The 22,549-nt window shown below is 49.1% G+C and overlaps 1 protein-coding gene across 4 annotated transcripts in view; it reads right to left on the reverse strand.

Annotated features, from left to right (window-relative positions):
• DGCR8 (DGCR8 microprocessor complex subunit) overlaps positions 1-20,347 on the reverse strand; it is a 220,167-nt gene extending 199,820 nt beyond the window's left edge. The window contains exons 1-3 of one of the 4 annotated variants that reach the window (XM_029571937.1): positions 20,243-20,347; positions 11,808-12,804; positions 4,941-5,097 (exon numbers count right to left, since the gene is read on the reverse strand). In XM_029571937.1, coding sequence (XP_029427797.1) covers positions 4,941-5,097; positions 11,808-12,530 — 880 coding nt within the window. In that variant the 5' untranslated portion in view covers positions 12,531-12,804; positions 20,243-20,347. Of the gene's footprint in view, positions 1-4,940; positions 5,098-11,807; positions 12,805-20,135 lie in introns of all 4 variants that reach the window. The other 3 variants (XM_029571935.1, XM_029571936.1, XM_029571938.1) reach the window with 3 other exon arrangements.
• Positions 20,348-22,549: the final 2,202 nt, after the last annotated feature.

Consider the following 22,549-nt stretch of genomic DNA (forward strand, 5'->3'; position numbering starts at 1 on the left):
GTCCGCTTAACCCCCAATTCCTCCAAAACCTGAGAATGAGAGGCACAGCTCCTCTTTCTTAAACAGCCAGACCACCCAAGGGTCATCCCCCTCAGGTATAGTCTCATCGAGATCTGGATCATCCTTATTTAAATCAGGAATCTAACCCCATCTGGGTCCGCCCCCTGTGGCGACGCAGGATTCAGCATCTTATCCGCGTCACCCAGGTCCCTGGGGTCTTCGTTCCCCCCTGGCACAGCCCTGGGCGCTTCATTAAATCCGAGAACTGCCTGCCAATTTCATCCTTGGCCTTTTAGGCGAGACTGAACGATGCACCCTGGATCTAGACCTCCTGCACCCATCCTAGTCAGGAAGGCTTTGTGAAACAGAAGAACAAATTCCGGGAAGAACTCCTCTGGATAGTCGATCCCCTGTGCAAGGAAGCTGTCCCACACGTCTGCTCCCTCCTCATGGCCATCCTCAGTATCTTGCACCACAGGGGAGAGAGAGAGTAGAAGGAGAATCAATAGCATCCCAGCTAGGAACACCACCTTGATCATAAGAACATAAGAAAATGCCATACTGGGTCAGACCAAGGGTCCATCAAGACCAGCATCCTGTTTCCAACAGTGGCCAATCCAGGCCATAAGAACCTGGCAAGTACCCAAAAACTAAGTCTATTCCAAGTTACCACTGCTAATGGCAGTGGCTATTCTCTAAGTGAACTTAATAGCAGGTAATGGACTTCTCCTCCAAGAACTTATCCAATCCTTTTTTAAACACAGCTATACTAACTGCACTAACCACATCCTCTGGCAACAAATTCCAGAGTTTAATTGTACGTTGAGTAAAAATGAACTTTCTCAGATTAGTTTTAAATGTGCCCCATGCTAACTTCATGGACTGCCCCCTAGTCTTTCTACTATCCGAAAGAGTAAATAACCGATTCACATCTACCCGTTCTAGACCTCTCATGATTTTAAACATCTCTATCATATCCCCCCTCAGCCATCTCTTCTCCAAGCTGAAAAGTCCTAACCTCTTTAGTCTTTCCTCAGAGGGGGATGGAACAGCTCCACTCCCTTCCACTGAGAAAATTGTCCATTTAATCCTACTCTCTGTTTCCTGTCTTTAAGCTAGTTTGCAATCCATGAAAGGACATCGCCACCTATCCCATGACTTTTTACTTTTCCTAGAAGCCTCTCATGAGGAACTTTGTCAAACGCCTTCTGAAAATGCAAGTATACTACATCTACCGGTTCAACTTTATCCACATGTTTATTAACTCCTTCAAAAAAGTGAAGCAGATTTGTGAGGCAAGACTTGCCTTGGGTAAAGCCATGCTGACTTTGTTCCATTAAACTATGTCTTTCTATATGCTCTGTGATTTTGATGTTTAGAACACTTTCCACTATTTTTTCTGGCACTGAAGTCAGGCTAACCGGTCTGTAGTTTCCCGGATCGCCCCTGGAGCCCTTTTTAAATATTGGAGTTACATTTGCTATCCTCCAGTCTTCAGGTACAATGGATGATTTTAATGAAGGTTACAAATTTTTACTAATAGGTCTGAAATTTCATTTTTTAGTTCCTTCAGAACTCTGGGGTGTATACCATCCGGTCCAGGTGATTTACTACTCTTCAGTTTGTCAATCAGGCCTACCACATCTTCTAGGTTCACCATGATTTGATTCAGTCCATCTGAATCATTACCCATGAAAACCTTCTCCATTACGGGTACCTCCCCAACATCCTTTTCAGTAAACACCGAAGCAAAGAAATCATTTAATCTTTCTGCGATGGCCTTTTCTTCTCTAAGTGCCCCTTTAACCCCTCGATCATCTAACGGTCCAACTGACTCCCTCACAGGCTTTCTGCTTCGGATATATTTTAAAAAGTTTTTACTGTGAGTTTTTGCCTCTACGGCCAACTTCTTTTCAAATTTTCTCTTAGCCTGTCTTATCAATGTCTTACATTTAACTTGCCAACGTTTATGCTTTATCCTATTTTCTTCTGTTGGTTCCTTCTTCCAATTTTTGTATGAGGATCTTTTGGCTAAAATAGCTTCTTTCACCTCCCTTTTTAACCATGCCGGTAATCATTTTGCCTTCTTTCCACCTTTCTTAATGTGTGGAATACATCTAGACTGAGCTTCTAGAATGGTATTTTTTAACAATGACAACGCCCTCTTGGACATTTTTTACTTTTGTAGCTGCTCCTTTCAGTTTTTTTCTAGCAATTTTTCTCATTTTATCAAAGTTTCCCTTTTGAAAGTTTAGCACGAAAGCCTTGGATCTGCACACTGTTCCTCTTCCAGTCATTAAATCAAATTTGATCATATTATGATCACTATTGCCAAGTGGCCCCACCACCGTTATCTCTCTCACCAAATCCTGTGCTCCACTGATAATTAGATCTAAAATTGCTCCCTCTCTCGGTTCCTGAACCAATTGCTCCATAAAGCTATCATTTATTCCATCCAGGAACGTTATCTCTCTAGGGTGTCCTGATACATTTACCCAGTCAATATTGGGGTAATTGAAGTCTCCCATTATTACAGCACTACCAATTTGGTTAGCTTCCCTAATTTCTCTTACCATTTCACTGTCCGTCTCACCATCTTGACCAGGTGGACGGTAGTATACCCCTATCACTTTAGTCTTCCCCGACACACAAGGGATTTCTACCCATAAAGATTCAATTTTGTATTTAGTCTCATGCAGGATGTTTATCCTGTTGGACTCTATGCCATCCCGGACATAAAGTGCCACACCTCCTCCCAGGTGCTCCTCTTTGTCATTGCGATATAATTTGTACCCCGGTATAGCACTGTCCCATTGGTTATCCTCTTTCCACCATGTCTCTGAGATGCCAATTAAGTCTATGTCATCATTCACTGCTATACATTCTAATTCTCCCATCTTACTTCTTAAGACTTCTGGCATTAGCATACAAACATTTCAAAGTTTGTTTTTTTGTTTGTATTTTTGATAGGGATAAGTTAGAATTTTTTAGCTCAGGTGAGTTTTTAGTTACAGGCACTTGGACTATTTTTCTAAATTATTGGGACCTCACTGTTGGGATGCCCTAATTCTAGTGCATCATTAGTATCCTTTGACGGTACCTCTCTCCGAACAATGCGCTGCTGAGCAACTGTCGGCTTTCCCCTTTGTTCCAGTTTAAAAGCTGCTCTATCTCCTTTTTAAAGGTTAGCGCCAGCAGTCTGGTTCCACCCTGGTTAACGTGGAGCCCATCCCTACGGAAGAGACTCCCCCTTCCCCAAAAGGTTCCCCAGTTCCTAACAAAACTGAATCATTCTTCCTTGCACCATCTTCTCATTCACGCATTGAGACTCCGGAGCTCTGCCTGCTTCTGGTGACCTGTGCATGGAACAGGGAGCATTTCAGAGAATGCTACCCTGGAGGTTCTGGATTTAAGCTTTCTACCTAAAAGCCTAAATTTGGCTTCCAGAACCTCCCTCCCACATTTTCCTATGTCGTTGGTGCCCACATGGACCACGACAGCCGGCTCCTCCCCAGCACTGTCTAAAATCCTATCTAGGAGACGCATGAGGTCCACCACCTTCGCACCAGGTAGGCATGTATCCTCACGCCCACCAGCCACCCAGCTATCTACATCCCTAATAATCGAATCACCAACTATTACGGCCGACCTAACCCTTCCCTCCTGGGCAGTAGGCCTTGGGGAGATATCCTCAGTGCGAAAGGACAATGCATCACCTGGAGAGCAGGTCCTTGCTACAGGATCCTTTCCTGCTGCACCTGGTTGGTGCTCTCCCATCATGAGACCTTCTTCCTCCAAGGCAGCACCAGGGCCGCCAATCTTCTGCAGGCCCTGCTGAAAGGGAGGTTCCCCCCCTGCACTACTGGCGCAGCTCCCGAGCCATGGAAGGCCTAACTGGCCTTTGTATATCCCCCCCCCCCCCCCCCATGGAGGATCCCTCCACTCCCAAAGTACAGCCTGTGCAAAGGGAACAGGGAATCTAGTTGGGCCGACCAGAGCCCGGAGGCCCTGTATGGTGCCATACGCTGTTTAGCCACTACACAGCAGAAAAAGCACACAAGGCAGGCCACACCACAAGAGAGCTCTTCAGCACTGCGAGCTCGCAAACGGTATGGAGGTTGCAGCAGGCCAAGCGACATGCACCAAAAATCTAGCCACCAGGGAAAAAACCAAAACCACGGCATTTGTACCCTCCTGCTCCAGGACTCGACAGCTCCCGCTGTTCAACCGCCCCATTCACTGCACCATCGACCAAATCTCCTGGCCGACAAGCCCTGCCTGCACTGTCGCTTCCCGGTCTTTACTCTTTTTTTTTTTTAAACCAACTTAAACAGAACAAAAAAGGTACTTCCCTTTACTAAGGCAGCGGCTGGTAAGAGGGAACTACGGAAACTAAGAAGGAGCCAGTCCCCTGGCTATCAAGGTCTTTAGCACCGCGCGCTACCACCACCGTCAGGGGTATCCAACCCCCTGTTCACCCGGCTCCACTCAAGGGATGGCCCACAAAGGAACCTAACACTGGAGGAGCTGCTCCAATGTCTTATGTCCAAATGACAACTTTCAGTCAGAACTGCAGGTTTGCACCTCGACGATCTGTTGGAGACAGAGAAATACTGAGGGACTGCAAGTGGCACTATGTTATGTAGCAGTGTCTTAAAGTTTTTGTTCTCTGCCTCCATCTGCTGGTAGGGATACAAAACCCACTTGTCTGGACTGATCTGGCTATGTTCAGGAACATAATTTAACAGGTTATTTAAAAAAAGACTGCTGCATCACTGCTACTGCTTTTACTCTTTCATAATCATAACATGCATACCAAAAGGTTTCATTTGAGGTGTTAATACAGATTTGAAGAATAACCTATCATGTAAATATATTTTGAAATGTTTTAATTTTAAAAATAAAAAGATTGTTAATTTTTCTTGCCCTTGGTGACTTACTTTTAAGCACAGTTTTTATTTTGGTCATCATTGGCTGCACAACCATCTCTCCATCTGACTGATGGTCACTATCACCTTCATATTTATCCTCTATCCTCCGCTTCTTGGGAGCCTGGAGACCCTCTTCCAGAAGAGCATCCACATCATCAAAATCATCCTGCAAAACACATGGTCAGCTACTACCCAAAAAGAAGCAGGGATTAATCATATATAGTGGACAAAGCAAGTAAGAGATCCCAAAGTTATGCGGCATACAAACAGGCAAAGCATTCTTACAAATAGTCAGGTTATAAGGGCTGACATGTCTGGCCAAAAAAGTAAAGCAGCAGAAAACCTGAACAAAAGCAAATCAAAGTACGTTAAGAGAAAACACATAGCTCTGCACAGTGAAACACCTCATCCAAAGTCTTGCTCGGGAGGCAATTCATTTCAAAAACACCTATGCCATGTGCCCCAAAAACAAATTCCAAGATGAAGAAGATTTTACATAAGAAAAGTATTCCTTACCTGCTAATTTTCGTTCCGGTAGTACCAAGGATCAGTCCAGACAGTGGGTTGTATCCCCCATCCAGCAGATGGAGTCAGAACAGACTTCGAAGGCTGTTAGCATACAAGCCAGTACACCCTCTGCAGGAGCTCAGTATAAAGTATAGCAAAGCTCAACAAAAACACTGAAGAAGAATGGTACTAACCAACAATTCAAAATGCAAGCCAACGTGTGGCAACAACTGCAACTTGCAAAGAGCTGTGAACAAAGAAGTAAAGAAACGAAAAGACACAGCATTCTTCAGGAGGAAGAGAGCAGTCCGAGCAGGAAAAAGCCTAGAACCCAGAGGACCAAAGAGGTAGGCGTCTGGACTGATCCTTGGTACCACAGGAACGAAAATTAGCAGGTAAGGAATAATTTTATTTTCCCTGTACGTACCAGGATCAGTCCAGACAGTGGGATGTACCCAAGCTTCCCTACTCCGGGTGGGCCCCTGAAAGCCCTGCTCGGAGAACCTGATCGCCAAAGTGTCCAGAGGCTGACGACGCCAGGTGTAGACGATAATGTCTCGTGAAAGTGTGCAGCGATTTCCAAGTCGCCGCTCGACAGATCTCCTGAGAGGAAACAGACCGCACCTCTGCCCAGGAAGCTGCTTGCGAATGAAGGGAATGAGCTATGACGCCCCGAGGGGGAATCCACCCGCTCCTATGTAGGAGGACGAGATGGCATCCTTTAGTCATCTCACAATCGTCGTCTTCGAGGCCTGGGACCCTTTTCTTGGACCCGACCAGAGTACAAACAAATGATCGGAGACCCGGAAGTCACTTGTGACCTCCAAGTAGCGGAGCAAAGTGCGCTTGACATCTAGGAGACGGAGAGACCTTGGCTTATCGGGTGAGAAGGACGGAAGCTCGACCGTCTGGTTCAAGTGGAAGGCCAATACTACCTTGGGCAAGAAGGAAGGAACGGTGCGGAGGGAGACACCCGAGTCCGTGAACCGGAGATAGGGTTCCCTACAGGATAACGCTTGAAGTTCCGAGATGCGACGAGCGGAGCAGATGGCCACGAGAGACTGCCTTGAGGGTGAGGTCCTTGATAGTTGAGTTGCGCTGAGGCTCGAAAGGAGGCCCTGCCAGCGTCCGAAGAACCAAATTGAGACTCCAGGAAGGGCACGGGTCCCTCACCGGAGGCCGCAAGTGCTTCACCCCCTTGAGGAACCGGGCGATGTCCGGCTGGAGCAGAAGAGAAGAATGATCTGCATACTGTATGAGCGAACCAAGGGCAGCCACTTGAACTCGCAGAGAATTATAGGCAAGACCCTTATCCAGGCTGTCCTGGAGGAACTGCAGGATCTGAGGAACTGATGCCTTCGTGGGACGAGTGCCATATGTGGAGCACCACATCTCAAAAACCTTCCAGACCCGCACATAAGCAACTGAAGTAGAAGTCTTCCGAGCCTTTAGAGTCGAAACTACCCTCAGGGTATCCTCTGTGCCTGAGGCGGCGCCGCTCAAAAGCCAAGCTGCAAGACAAAAGTGTTCTGCCTGCTCGAAAAATACCGGTCCCTGATGGAGCAGACGAGGAAGATGTCCCAGCCGAAGTGGACCGTCGACCGCTAGCTGTAGAAGATCCGCAAACCAGGGTCGACGGGGCCATTCTGGAGCCACCAGAAGAACAGACCCCTGATGACGCTCTATTCTCCGGAGGATCTTGCCCACCAGAGTCCAGGGAGGGAAAACGTAGAGTAGAAGGTGGCGCGGCCACAGCAGGACTAGAGCATCTACCCCTTCTGCGCCGCGCTCTCTTCTGCGGCTGAAGAAGCGGGGGACCTTGGCATTGAGAGACGTCGCCATCAGGTCCAAGTGAGGCGACTCCTACCGATGGACGAGAAGCTGCATCGCTTCGGAGAGAGACCACTCTCCTGGGTCTAACTGCTGCCGACTCAGGTAGTCCCCCGAATGTTGTCTACCCCCATGATGTGTGAAGCAGCGAGGCGTGCTAGATGAATCTCTGCCCACTCCATCAGACGCGCCATCTCGAGCGATATGTGCCGACTCCTCGTGCCTCCCCGGTGGTTGATGTATGCTACAGTGGTGGCGTTGTCCGAGAGTATCCTTACCTCCCGATTCCGCACCAGAAGAAGAAAATGTAGGAGCGCTAGGCGCACTGCTCTGGTTTCCAGGCGATTGATTGGCCACGACGCTTGTGTCTTCGTCCACGTCCCCTGCGCCGCGCTCCGCTGGCATACTGCCCCCCATCCGGAGAGACTGGCATCGGTGGTGACCAGCACCCAGTTGGGGGCCTCGGGCTAGATGCCTCGGGTCTAACCACCACCGCAGGCTGTCCCTGGCAACCTGTGGGAGAGGGAGCACAATCTGATAATCCTGCGAGACTGGCTTCCAGCGAGAAAGCAGAGCCGCCTGAAGAGGCCGGAGGTGCGCGAAAGCCCAGGGAACGAGGTCGATGGTGGAGGCCATGACGCCCAGGAGCTGAAGGTAGTCCCAAGGAAGTGGGTGCTGGTAATGCAGTAAAACGTCGTATGTGGTCCCATAGGGACTGGGCCTTGTCCGGACGTAAGAAGACCTTGCCCTGACGCGTATCGAACCGCGCTCCCAAGAAGACCAAGTGTTGGGAAGGAATGAGGGAACTCTTGGCGAAATTCACGACCCAGCCCAGGGAACGGAGTAGTTGAAAAACCCTGGAGACCGCCAACTGTCCTTGGGCAAACGACTTTGCACGTATCAGCCAGTCGTCTAAGTAGAGATGGACGAGAATCCCCTCTCTCCGCAGGGCTGCCGCCACTACCACCATGACCTTCGTGAACGTTCGAGGACCAGTCGCCAGTCCAAAGGGGAGAGCGTGGAACTGGAAGTGTTGATCCAGAATCTTGAAACGAAGAAACCACCGGTAAGCCGGGAGGATGGGAATGTGGAGATAGGCCTCTGTCAAATCCAGAGAGGCGAGGAACTCCCCCTGATGCACTGCCGTGATGACTGAACGCAGTGTCTCCATGTGGAACCGGAGGACCCGGAGAGACTTGTTGACCTCCTTGAGATCCAGAATTGGCCGATAGGAGCCGTCCTTTTTGGGCACGACGAAGTAGATGGAATAATGGCCCGAGCCCACCTCTCCGAAGGGGACGGGAGATATGACCCCTATATTCTGCAACCGATCCAGAGTCTGTTGTACCGCACATTTATTTATTTATTTATTTAGCATTTTTATATACCGACGTTCTCGATACAAATATCAAATCAGGTCGGTTTACATAAAACAAAACAATCGCGGTGAGGCGTTACAATAAACGGAGTTTCAGAACACGAGAATAATAAATATTAAACAAACAACAGTGACTCATCAAACATCTCTTGAGGTCGACCCGCAGGGGGAAAAGAGGAACCTGTCCCTCGGGGGGTGGACAAACTCCAAGGCGTAGCCGTTCCTTAGAATATCGAGAACCCACTGGTCCGAAGTGATGTGAACCCACTCCTCGTAGAAGTGCAAGAGTCGTCCCCCGATCCTGGGAGTGGAGGAGTGGGTGATCCTGGCATCATTGAGTGGATTTGGGGGGGTTCCCCTGACCTGACCCCTCCCGAGCGGGTCTGCGGCCACGAAAGGACCGGGGCCAGGACTGAGATCTGGAAGAGGGCGTCCGGGGTCCCGTCTGCCTGTAACTCCGGTAGCAACGCTGGGCCCTGGCCCGTGTCCGGGAAGAAGTAAAGGACCTGAAGGTATGCTGTCAATCCTCGGGCAAGAGGTGGACCGCGTTTTTCCCCAAGGACTTGATGATCTGGTCTAGATCCTCACCAAAAAGGAACTTACCCTTGAAGGGGAGAGAGCCCAGGCTGGACTTGGAAGAAGAATCCGCAGCCCAGTTGCGGAGCAACAGGAAACGTCTCGCCGCGACTACTGAGACCATGGACCTTGCCAGTACCCTGAACAGGTCGTACAAGGCATCCGCCCCATACGCTATGGCGGACTCCAAACGATCAGCCTGGGCGGCTTCCTCGGGTGGCAGGTCTTGTGATGTAAGAAACTGCTGAACCCAGCGAAGACTTGCCCTCTGCGCGAGAGAGCTACACATAGCCGCGCACATACCCAGAGACGAGACTTCAAAGACTCTCTTGAGGAAAATTTCCAACTTTCGGTCCTGGATGTCCCGCAGCGCAGTGCCACCCGTAACCAGGATAGTTGTCCTCTTCGGTGACCGCCAACACCGCCAAGTCCACCTTTGGGACCTTGATTAACTCCAGGAAATCCTCCGGGAGAGGATAAAGCTTTTCCATCGCCCTGTCGACCTTCAAAGAGGATTCAGGAATATCCCATTCCCTAGCCAGGAGCTGTAAAAAGGTGGAATGCGTAGGGAACGCCCAGGACAGAGGACGCAAGGCGGCCAGGACTGGGTCCCCCTTCTTGGAAGATGAAGCAACGACTGGAGCAACAGGTGCCGGTGGATCTGGAGGAGGGTCCAGGTCCAGCTCCTCAAGGATCTGAGGGATCAGGTCGTCGAGTTCCTCCCTCCGGAAGATGCGGCGTGCTTGTGGGTCATCCCCATCCAGCTGAGCCTCTGAAGGAGCAGTGTCCGGAAGGACAGGGGGATCCCCGCCTTGATCCGGGGAAGCGCCCGCCCCTCCAGGGGCAAAATGGACCCTGGGGTACCCACGGGGTCTCCCGGTACCCCACTCGCTAAGTCAGGGGTTCCCTGCGGCGCAGCCATGAAGCGCGGTGTCTTTGTTAGGGGTGGACCCGGAGAAGTCGCCCTGGGGGCTTCCAGCCGCTGTAAATATGCATTGTGCATGAGCACAATAAAGTCCGGCGAAAAGGTAGGCATGCCCAAGGGGGGGCCAAAAACGGGAGCAGCTGAGGGGACCTGGCCAGGGAGGGTCTTCACCGGTGACAAAATCAGGGGAGAACCACCCCGAGAATCCCTTCCCTCCTCTGACAGCTGAGAATAGATATGCTGCGGATCCAAAATGGCCACCGTTCCCGCCAAAGGGGCCGGCCCATGCCGTCCGGGCGCGCTGAGGAACAGAAAGAAAATGTGCTTAGAGGCTCAGAGGCACCTTGCACAAATGCTCTCACGCGAAATCCTCGACCCCGGCTTGCCACAGGCCGAACATCGGGACGGCCGTGACATGGTGTCCGCCGGGGGAGGAGATGGCAAGCCGCGGGGGGGGGGGGGGACGACCCCCGAGGAGACGGAGAGGTGCTGCGTGGGGGGGGGCCCAACAACAAGCCTTCGCTACCCGCAAGCGCCCCGGACGGCAGCAGGGGAATCTCCCCTCCCTGCTGCAGCGGCCCCGGGGAAAAAATAGTCTCGGGGCTGTGGGGCAGACGTCGGCACCGTGGGGAGAGGCTGGCACCACCAGCTTCCACTTATCCCGCCAGAAAACAGCAGCTGGCTGAAGAACAAAACTAAAAAATGAAAACCAGAACAGAATAAAATGTAATAACTTACCCCCAGAGGACAGATGAGAGAAAAAAAAAAGGGAGGCAGCTCAGCCTGCAAGCCACACCTCCCGACCCAGAAACAAACAATTGAACACTTTTTTTTTTTTAAACCAACTTGATCCAATCTTCAATAAATGAAAAGTTAAGAGAAGAAATGAAAGAACTTAATCTTCATACACACAGGGGGAATCAACGGGTTCCCCTACTCTCATCTGCTGGAGTCAGAAAGATACTGAGCTCCTGCAGAGGGTATACTGGCTTATAAGCTAACACCCTGAGGGGGTGTTAGACGACTGAGGGGGTGTTAGACGACTGAGGGGGGATATGATAGAGGTGTTTAAAATCATGAGAGGTCTAGAACGGGTAGATGTGAATCCGTTATTTACTCTTTCGGATAGTAGAAAGACTAGGGGGCACTCCATGAAGTTAGCATGGGGCACATTTAAAACTAATTGGAGAAAGTTCTTTTTTACTCAACGCACAATTAAACTCTGGAATTTGTTGCCAGAGGATTTGGTTAGTGCTGTTAGTATAGCTGTGTTTAAAAAAGGATTGGATAAGTTCTGGAGGAGAAGTCCATTACCTGCTATTAAGTTCACTTAGAGAATAGCCACTGCCATTAGCAATGGTAACATGGAATAGACTTAGCTTTTGGGTACTTGCCAGGTTCTTAGGGCCTGGATTGGCCACTTTTGGAAACAGGATGCTGGGCTTGATGGACCCTTGGTCTGACCCAGTATGGCATTTTCTTATGTTCTTACCCTTCGAAGTCTCTTCTGACTCCATCTGCTGGACGGGGGACATAACCCACCGTCTGGACTGATCCTGGTAAGTACAGGGAAGTCAGATTTGCCTTTCACTACCACTGCAAGATGTTAAATGAGACTGCTTCTGATCAACACCATGACACACTTCTATGCATAACATACCTCATATGAATAATTAAAAGCCTCTTCCTCATCAGCTGTCTCACGCTGTATGATTGCATCAGAAATGAATCCACCTCTTGCTGTCGAGTCATCCACTTCCATCAAGTTGTCAGTGAAATCCTCAAGCTCATCAAGAACAGCATACTCCACCCTCTTCTCCTGCTCATCGTTGTCATCATCTTTCTTGCATGCATTTTCAACCCCTTCACCCACACCTTTACCATTATTACTATCAATCGGACAAACATGCAAGTTTCCATTAACACTATCATGACTAACATCTACATCTGTATTACAATCAGGGTCAATTCCAGTGTATAGAACCTTTCTGTCCTTGGTTTTGCAGCTGTCTGTGAAGCTAACGCTAATCTTTACGTCTTTAAGCAACTTAAGATCAGGGATGAATTTTTTAATTGAGGGCGCATGGCGAGCTGTCCCAGGACTTTGGTCACTGATGAGAGGGTCTGAAATCATCTGACGGCTATTGTACGAAGCAGATCCTTTTGTGAGAAGCTGTGTTCCGAAGTTGAGTTGCGTGTCCCCAGCGGGGGTATCTGAATGTCCATCACCACCAGAGCCAACGTCCATTACCTCTGCGTCACTGGACGTTTGCAGGGGAGGTGGTGGAGGCTCTTCGCTAGGCAGCAGAGGTGGGGGACAAGGACTCTCCTCATTTGGTTCAGGCTCCTGTGGGAGGGGGGGTGCATTCTCACAGTTCTCCATATTTAAATTAAAATTAATCACTACTATTTAACACAAGAATTTTAACACAATTTTATACAATTTAGATTTTCTAACATGCAGGAGTCTGTGAGGGTCAATGTGGCATATCTTGTTCAACACTGATGATTCAGTTAAGCTGACTACATTGCTCTTTTCATTAATGTAGACAGCTTTCAGAATCACTGTCTCAATTACTGGAAATCACAATGCATTCAGCTTAAATAGTCTCAAGACTAAGCAGGGAACGTCTTCAATGGGCAAGAAGCTTGTCAACCTAAAAAAAAAAAAAAGTACTGTCAATTTAAAATTTTGCATAGGTCTAAGGTGTTCTACATAAAAAAAATTGAATCAGCATTATTGGATACATTTTCACTAGGACACAACTATATAGCACATGTTCTAAGCCTGCAAAAAAAAAAAAATCTATTTTCAAACATAAGATACCTGTGTATGTTGTGTTTGAATGACAGATTATGTGACTAAAACTAGGCCTATACCCTCCTTTCCCAATGATGTCCTAAGTGTGTTAATGGTAGGCCTATAATGCATATACACAAATTCTGTGTATGCACATAGCTTCCAAACATCTCCGAAATACTCTCTGGAATGTTTCTTTTCTAATCTGCCAAAAAGTGTGTGTAATGAAAGTATTTTCAGATGTCAAAAGAATTCCACTCATCCAACTGTGATTGACTTAGGAAAATTAATGGAGAAATTACTTACCTGATAATGGAGAAATTACTTACCTGATAATTTCATTTTCCTTAGTGTAGACAGATGGACTAAGGACCAATGGGTATAGTGTACTCCTGTTAGCAGTTGGAGACGGATCAGATTTCAATCTGACGTCAGCCCCTAGTACATATACCCCTGCAGGAAGTGCAGCTCTTCAGTATTCTCCTCGAAAAGCATTGTGGATATATGTGTGACTGACTGATTGATTAACTTAATTTGGTTAACTTTAATAACTTCATAACTTGGTTAAACATTCAAACTTGATTAACTGGTTGATTAACTGGTTGATTGAACATAGCTGGAGACCGCCAGTGTACTCAACCAGAAAGCATCGCCACCCGGCAGGGTGGATGCCCTAGGTAAATGAAAACATGGCTTACCCATGAATTATTTGAAAGACCATGCGTAACGGCAGCCAAGGGTGGGATGCTGAGTCCATCTATCTATACTAAGAAAAATGAAATTATCAGGTAAGTAATTTCTCCATTTCCTAGCGTGTAGCAGATGGACTCAGGCCCAATGGGATGTATAAAAGCTACTCACGAACCGGGTGGGAGGCTGCCCGTGGCCCACTTAGTATTGCCCTTGCAAATGCTGTGTCCTCCCAAGCCTGAACATCCAGACAGTAGAATCTGGAGAAAGTATGGATGGAGGACCATGTAGCCGCCCTGCAGATCTCGGCAGGTGACAGCATTCTAGTTTCTGCCCAGGATACTGCCTGGGCTCTGGTAGAATGGGCCTTGACCTGTAGAGGTGGTGGCTTGCCAGCTTCTACGTAGGCCACCTTGATGACTTCCTTGATCCAGCGGGCGATGGTTGCCCGCGAGGCCGCTTCCCCTTGTCTCTTTCCGCTGTGAAGGACGAAAAGGTGGTCCGTTCTTCGTACGGGTTCCAACATTTCCAGGTATCTGGATAGGAGTCTGCCGATGTTGAGGTGACGTAGACTACGGGCTTCTTCCGAACTCTTCAAGCCATCCGTCGTTGGTAGCGAGATGGTCTGGTTGAGGTGGAAGTGTGAGATCACTTTGGGGAGGAAGGAGGGAACCATGCGTAGTTGGATGGACCCCGGGGTGAGCCTGAGAAACGGCTCTCGGCAGGACAGTGCTTGTAGTTCCGAGATGCGTCGGGCTGAACACACTGCCAGCAAGAACACGGTCTTTAAGGTTAACAGGTGAAGGGACAGGCCTCGGAGGGGTCTGAAGGCGGTTCCCGCTAGGAAGTCCAAAACGAGATTGAGATTCCACAGAGGTACCGGCCACTTTAGTGGTGGGCGAATGTGTTTGACTCCTTTCAGGAAGCGTGACACGTCCGGGTGAGAAGCTATGCTGTCGCCCTCGCTCTTGGAGCCGTAGCATGACAATGTGGCCACTTGTACCTTGATGGAGTTGAGGGACAGACCCTTCTTTAGTCCATTCTGTAAGAATTCCAGGATCACAGGAACTTTAAATGAGCGTGGCTTGATGTTGTGGTCTTCGCTCCAGGCTTCAAAAACTCTCCAGATCCTTATGTACGTTAACGATGTGGAGAACTTGCGTGCTCGGAGATGTCGATTTACCACCCCCGAGTATCCGCTCTCTCTCAGGCGGGCCTTCTCAATGGCCAGACCGTAAGAGAGAATTGAGCTGGGTCCTCGTGGAGGATCGGACCTTGTAGCAGGTCCCTGTGTGGGGGCAGGGGTAGAGGGTTCCCTGCCAGTCTTCTCATGTCTGCGTACCAGGGTCTTCTTGGCCAGTCCGGGGCCACCAGAACTAGTCCCCTGTGCAGCTGTATCTTGTGAATGATTGCGCCCAGTAGGGGCCACGGTGGGAAAGCGAATAATGGGGTCCCCTGTGGCCAGGTCTGTACCAGGGCATCGATCCCCTGGGACTGAGGTTCCCGCCTGCGGCTGAAGTACCTGGGTACTTGAGCGTTGGACCAGTTTGCCAGAAGGTCCATGTCTGGTGTCCCCCACCAGTTCACTATCATTTGGAACGCTGTGGACGACAGCTTCCATTCTCCTGGGTCTAGACTTTCCTTGCTGAGGTAGTTCGCCGTGATGTTGTCTTTCCCGGCGATGTGGACGACAGAGATCTCTTGGAGGTTTACTTCCGCCCACGTCATTAGGGGGTCTATTTCCAGAGACACCTGCCGGTTGATGTAGGCCACCGTTGTGGCGTTGACTGACATTACTCTGACTGCTTTGTCTTGGAGTCTGTGGGCGAAGCATAGGCAGGCTAGTGTGACTGCCCGGGCTTCTAGGCGGTTGATGTTCCATCCCGACTCTTCTGTGTTCCACTGCCCTGGGGCGGTTAATTCCTCGCAGTGAGCTCCCCATCCTCGTAGGCTGGCGTCTGTGGTGAGCAGGGTCCAGGTTGGGGAGGATAGTCTTGTTCCCTGGCTCAGGTGGCTGGCCAGTAGCCACCACTGTAGCTGGGTCCGAACCCTGCCTGGGAGTGATAGACGTACGGCATAGTTCTGAGACAGCGGATTCCATCGTGATAGAAGTGAGCGCTGCAGGGGTCTCATGTGAGCTCGCGCCCATGGTACTACTTACAGTGTGGATGCCATCAGACCGAGGACTTGTAGGTAATCCCATGCTGTGGGGCGAGGTTCGCTCAACAGGTTTTGTAACCGATTCCACAGATTTGATCTCATTGTGGGAGTCAGGCTGACCTTGTCTTCTTTGGTGTCGAATCGGACTCCTAGGTACTCTAGAGACTGTGAGGGCTGCAAACAACTTTTGTTTATGTTGACCACCCATCCTAGGTTCTCCAGTAGAGTTTTGACTTTGTTGGTTGCTTGGCGGCTTTCCTCTGGGGATTTCGCCCTGATCAGCCAATCGTCTAGGTTAGGATGTACGCGGATTCCTTCCTTCCTCAATGTTGCCGCCACCACCACTATGATCTTGGTGAACATCCGGGGTGCTGTGGCTAACCCTAAGGGTAGTGCCTGGAACTGGTAGTGACGGTCCAGGATTTTGAAGCGCAGATAGCGCTGGTGTTCCTGTCAAATTTGGATGTGCAGGTAGGCCTCCGAAAGATCCAGGGATGTGAGAAACTCTCCCGGTTGTATGGCCCTTATTACAGAGCGTAGGGTTTCAATGCGGAAGCGGGGAATCCTCGGGTGGCGGTTGACCAACTTGAGGTCCAGGATGGACCTGAACGTCCCCTCTTTCTTGGGGACGATAAAATAAATGGAATAATGCCCAGTATTTATTTCTTGTGGAGGCACTGGGATTATGGCCTTGAGGGCCAGTAGTCTGGTTAGTGTACCTTCCACTGCTACCCTCTTGGCGAGGTCGTGGCAGGGGGACTCCACGAACTTGTCCGGAGGGGTTCGTAGAAAATCCAGATAGTACCCCTCCCGAATGATGGCTAGGACCCACTTGTCCGAAGTTATCTCGCCCCATCTGTGGTAGAATAGGGCTAGTCTGCCCCCTATGGCTTCTTCCCTTGGACGGGTCGGCTGAATCTCATTGTGGGGTACGGCTGGGGCCTGTACCCGAGCTGGTTCCCCTCTTGTTGTGTTTGGTCCGAAAGGACTGGTTCTTGCCCGTAGGGCGGGGCGCTTGATAGTTGTTTCTGTATGGATTAAAGCGCTGTGAACTTCCGCCCCTGGAGGGCCGGGGGAAGGGTCGCTGGTTCCTCTTCGTCCTGTCCTCCAGTAGGCGCGGCAAAGGGGACTCGCCCCATTTGTTGGCCAGTTTCTCTAGCTCACTGCCGAACAGGAGGGATCCTTTGAAGGGCATCCTTGTGAGGCGAGTTTTGGAAGATGCGTCGGCCGACGAGCTTCAGAGCCAAAGTTGCCTCCTGGCAGCCACCGCAGATGACACTCCTCTGGCCGCCGTGCGCACCAGATCGGAAGCAGCGTCCGCAAGGAATGACACTGCTGGTTCCATGACTTCTCCAGGGGTGTTGCTCCTGGTCTGAGATAAGCAGGCATGTGTCACTACGGTGCAGCAGGCCGCTATTTGTAGGGACATAGTGGCTACATCAGACTGTTTAAGGATGGATTCCAGACGATGGTCACGTGCATCTTTGAGCGCTGCTCCTACCTCCACTGGGATAGTAGTGCGCTTCAAGACCGCGCAGACCATGGCATCAACTCTTGGGCATGTGAGAAGATCTTTGGCCGCCGGGTCCAGGGGGTATATGGCTGCCATAGCTCGTCCCCCTTTGAATGTGGACTCTGGAGCGCTCCATTCCAGGTCAATTAGATGCTGGACAGCTTGTAACAGAGGGAAATGGCGGGAGGTCTGACGGAGGCCCTCCAGTAGGGGATTCAGCTTGGGCCCCCCGAAGCATCTGGGCCTGGAATAGCATCTGGGCCACAGCGAGCTCCCTCAGGCTGTGGGTGACCAGGTCAGGGAGCTCGTCCTTGGTGAAAAAGCATCTCATGGTTCGGTGAGGCTCTGTCCCCGGGGGGGGGTTCCCCCTCTTCTAGGGGCTCTGCTTCTTCAGAGTTGTCCATGTCCCCATAGGTGGGGCTCCTGGGCGGTGGAAACCTTTGTCTAGGCCTCGAGGGGCCTGGGGCATAAAGGTCCTCTGGCGGAGGATGTGGCTGGTCAGCCAGGGGTTCCGTTTGCATGTGAACAAAGGTGTGTAGCTCTTTGAAGAACTCCACACATGAGATAGATGCTGGATCCAAGCTGAGTGGCATTGGGTCCCTGGGGGTCCCCGTTTGTGGGGTTGTCCCACTGGGATTTGCAAGGTCCGGGGTACCCACTGAGGGGCTATTACTGGGGGTCCCCGTTTGTGGGGTTGTCCCACTGGGATTTGCAAGGTCCGGGGTACCCACTGAGGGGCTATTACTTGGCCCTGAGAGGGACTGGCCCTGGGCTGGATCTCCCAGGGCCTCCTCACACTGAGCACACAGGGCGTTGGCCTCCTCGATTTGTGCGGCTCTGATATGGCATGCTGGGCAGACACCTTGAGCCTTTATCTCCACACGTCTAGATGTGTGTGTGGGTTGTGCGCGCAAGTCGTGGTTATGGGCTTAGCCCGGTAGGCGCGCGTATATCTTGTGCGTATAACTTATGCGCACAAGGAATATGTGCATGTAAGTTTATGCGCACATGTAATTTGTGCGCCTAAGTAAACTTGTGCGCCCGGCCCGAGGCTACGAGCGGGGCGGCAAATAGGGCCAAAATGGCAATGGCGACCATGCGGGCAATATGGCGACTACCTCGGAGGGTCTCCAAGTGGGTAGATCCTTGGATCTAACCGGGGCCTGGCCCTGCTAGGGCGGATCAACCCGGCGGCACTGGTCCCGGTGCGACTCCTCGAACCTCGGAGTCGACGCTGAAGATTTCTACCTTACCTTGTCTTCGGCGCTTCCCGGTTTCGTTCCGGGCGGTCTCCAGCTGCGGTGGGAGAGGGCAAATACCTTCACCGCTGCACTCGAGGGGGCACCCGCTGCCTCTCAGCCGTGCCCGGGATCGGGGACTAGGTCCTCGCCGCGATTCGGCCGCCAGACCGAGGCTCACCTCCGAGGGACCACAGAAATCACCTCAGGAATTCTCAACTGGGGGAGGGACCAGAGGGTATCACCGCAGGAGAACTGGGCTCATCTTCAGAGGTAGGTTTAGTCTTCAAATGTGGGTTTTCTTCTTGAATTGGTTCTAATGCTGCGAGAGCGTGCAGATAGTCACTAACTGCTATGGAGACAGAAAATACTGAAGAGCTTCACTTCCCGCAGGGGTATATGTACTAGGGGCTGACATCAGATCGAAATCTGATCCTTCTCCAACTGTTATCAGGAGTACACTATACCATTGGTCCTGAGTCCATCTGCTACACGCTAGGAAATTATATTTTTACACACAGAGTGCCTAAGCTTTTATATTATATCTGTTGTAAGATACAGGCACACAGATATGCACATGGGAGTTGGGGGGAGGTAAAGGGGAGAGATGAGTTGTGACAAAGGACTATCTACCAAAACACTAAAAATTATTTTACAAATGGCCAGTTCTCCTGAAAATATATTGCAGACCTTTTTCACAGGACAAAACACACCAGACTGCATTAGAGCATCTGCTAGAAAACCAGGACATAAAAGCATCGCATAAAAACATGTATATTGGAAGACAACACTGACAGGAAAATTGTACATCAGTGTTTATAGGCTTTGCTCACTATTTCCTCTCTTTTCATGATTTCAGCTATTTTTGTATTAATTATGAAACAAAAAAATTGCATCTCCAATACTTTACATTCAAATGTGCCCCAGCCAACCAGTATTAAATGGAAAGTATTACTGTAGTTTAAGGATACTGAAAAGTTAACACAGACACTCGCCTGTTGCCATTTCGTTGGTTCTTTAAACATTTTCTCAAACAAGACACCAGAAAAAATACAATATACCCGAGGACTCTAAATAAAGGATATTTTGTTTTGTTTTATGCTTTACTGTTTAGCTCACTGCTACTTTTACAACCGAAATCTGGGTAAGCTGCAAGTAACTTTTACTGAAACTGCTGTGAACTGTCTGCATAGCGAAGGACTGCCAAGTGCAGCCTGCAGGATATTAAAACTGAACTGTAATGTAATGTAAAACATCACAAAAGCCACAGGCAATAAATATAATACATGTTTATATGTCATTTTACCAAGAAAAATATTTTATCCTTAAAAAACATTTCCATCAATTGATGTTCATGTTTTCCATCTCTACTAAACCTCACCAGAAGAGCCACGCAAAATAAATAAATAAAAGGGTTTTGTTCATGATTAAAAAAAAAAAAAAGGGCCCAATAATGTAACTAAAGCCTTCCTCCTCAAGGCTCAAATCCAAAAGCCGGCCTCTTACTCCCGCCCCCGGTACAGGCCTCCTACTCGAGAAGCCACATTCGTCTCCCACCCCAGGCTCCAGCTTCTTCCCAGTTCTTACCAGAGATAATTTAAAAATAACGTACACTCACTCGCGCGCCCGCCTGGAACCATCCATGGTAAACTGCATCCCCCCACCCTCCCCCAAAACCGCGCGGAAGCGCCCACCTGCGCGCGCGTCCTCACTTCCGCCTTCCTCCGCAGACAGTGACGTCAACGAGCGCGCACGCACACATCGGTTCACTCTCTCTCTCTGCTAGCCAATCAGCAGCAGCTGCTTCAGGGTTTGAGGTTTCGGAGGGGGGGGGGGGGGTTCCTTTTTTTTAAACTCCCGCCGGCGGGAGGCGAAACAAAATCTGGAGGTGATTTCAGATTGTTCGCATGGTAACTTTGGAAGGGGGAAAGGGCAGAGTCCATCCAGCGGTGGCTGCAGCTCCCCCTTCTGTCCGGGAGGCGCTACACGGGTTTCTTTCTTGAACGAAGAGGGAGCTTTTCTCATTAAATTTAGCAGTATAAATCATTGGTTTTACATTTTTCTAAATATAAAATTATCCTTATATCCTTTCCTGTTAAGGTCATGCTTGCACAGATGGGGTGGGGCGTTTGCCTCCCCCCCGTTGATGCGTTAGGTTACCATTTCTCCTCTAGGTCTACCTGAAAGGGTTAGCGTCCATCGCAGTCTTGCATGTTGATGAGCCTATTAGTTAGTCCCACACGATACAGAAAGTAAAATGTGCAAGCCAAGCCGCACATTTTAAATTTCGGCTGGCACCAGGAAAGTGTACAGAAAAGCAGAAAAAACTGCTTTTCTGTACACCCTCCGACTTAATACCATAGCGATATTAAGTTGGAGGCCCCCAAAAAAAAAAAAAATCAGCCTGCCCGTTGGAAGACGGACGTTCAATTTTGCCAGCGTCCATTTTCCGAACCCGTGGCTCTCAGCGGGTTCGAGAACCGACGCCGGTAAAATTAAGCGTCGGCTGTCAAACCCGCTGACAGCTGCCGCTTCTGTCAAAAAGGAGGTGCTAGGGCCGCACTAGTGTCCCTAGTACCTTTTTACCACGGGCCCTAATATGTATATTGCTGCTTCCTGAATTGCACGCCCAGGAGAGTGGCCTGGGCGCTCGCCGGCTCTCCCGCGCATTTTTCTTTATCAGCCCGATAAGAGAAGGGAAAATAAAGCTAAGCAGAAGAGAGAGCTAGGGTGCCAGCTCTGGACCTGCTGTTATGTTCTATGTTACGTTTGGAGTTGTGGACGGATGTTGGAACTACCTCCATCAGCCTGTAACCGAGTACGGGGTTAACTCCTATAAAGCAGGGAATGGGTGCGTTTTGCTGCCAATTTTCAAAAACCCAAAGTGGAGTGGGTATCTTGCCTGTAAATTGCAATTCATAATATCCATATCTTCAAAGCCAATCTTTAACACCAAGAATTATATAAAAAAATAAATAAAGGAAGCTAAATGCTTTCTCTCTTTTGACATAATTGACCCATCCTTGAGAACAGAAAAAAAAAGACTGTCAAACACTGCAGCATTTACTCTAAAGATATCCAGATATCAAGAGATCTTATCTATAGTTGAAGATGCAGCACCTGTAATCATACAGCTTCTCTCCCCCCATGACTGTGCACGTTAACTCTGGCTAAAATGTATTAATGTAGCACACAATCCCTGAAAGTGAATATTAAACCCTTTTTTTCCCTTTCAATTCATTTTTTATTGATTTTCACAAATTATATTTCAAGCATATGACATCTTGATATGAAAAACAAAGAATATTAAACAAAATAAACCATCTTTTCCTTTTCCATCAATAATTCTAATAAGGAACAATATATAATCAATATTCATTTTCAATTTCAAATTACAAATTTCACTCTCTTCCCAGTCCTCAATATATAGGGACCTAATTCCACAACTGCAGAAGAAAAATACTCTATTAATACAGAAAGGAAAAACCATTACGGAGAGCTATCCAGTAACTTCGGGATCTATACCAGATTTACTGTTACTCTGTCAGCATTGGTGACGAACTACTTAAGGGAATTACCTTATTTGACAGAAAAAAAGAAAGTTGATTAGAAGCGAAAAAAATGTGAGTAATACCTTGGTATCTTACGATACACTTGCAAGGGAATTTAAGAAGAAATTACGCTCCTATGTCGATTACTCTGGATTTCAGTAAAAGAAATTGCTTTCTTTTTTTCTGTGTTGGTCTAGATAGGTCTGGAAAGACACTAACTTTTAAATTCAAGAAGGTATCAAAACGATGTTGAAAATACATTTTGAGTGTCCACTGCTTATCCATTTCCAAAAGAAAAGATACCACTAGAGTTGCAGGCGTAAAGGAAAATTGGTTCTTACCTGATAATTTTTGTTCCTGTAGTACCACGGATCAGTCCAGACTCCTGGGTTTGGCCCCCCCTCTAGCAGATGGAGACAGAAGTTTACCAAACAAAAACTCCGCCTCATA

Source organism: Rhinatrema bivittatum, chromosome 11 (assembly GCF_901001135.1).
Source record: "Rhinatrema bivittatum chromosome 11, aRhiBiv1.1, whole genome shotgun sequence".
Taxonomy (NCBI): domain Eukaryota; kingdom Metazoa; phylum Chordata; class Amphibia; order Gymnophiona; family Rhinatrematidae; genus Rhinatrema; species Rhinatrema bivittatum.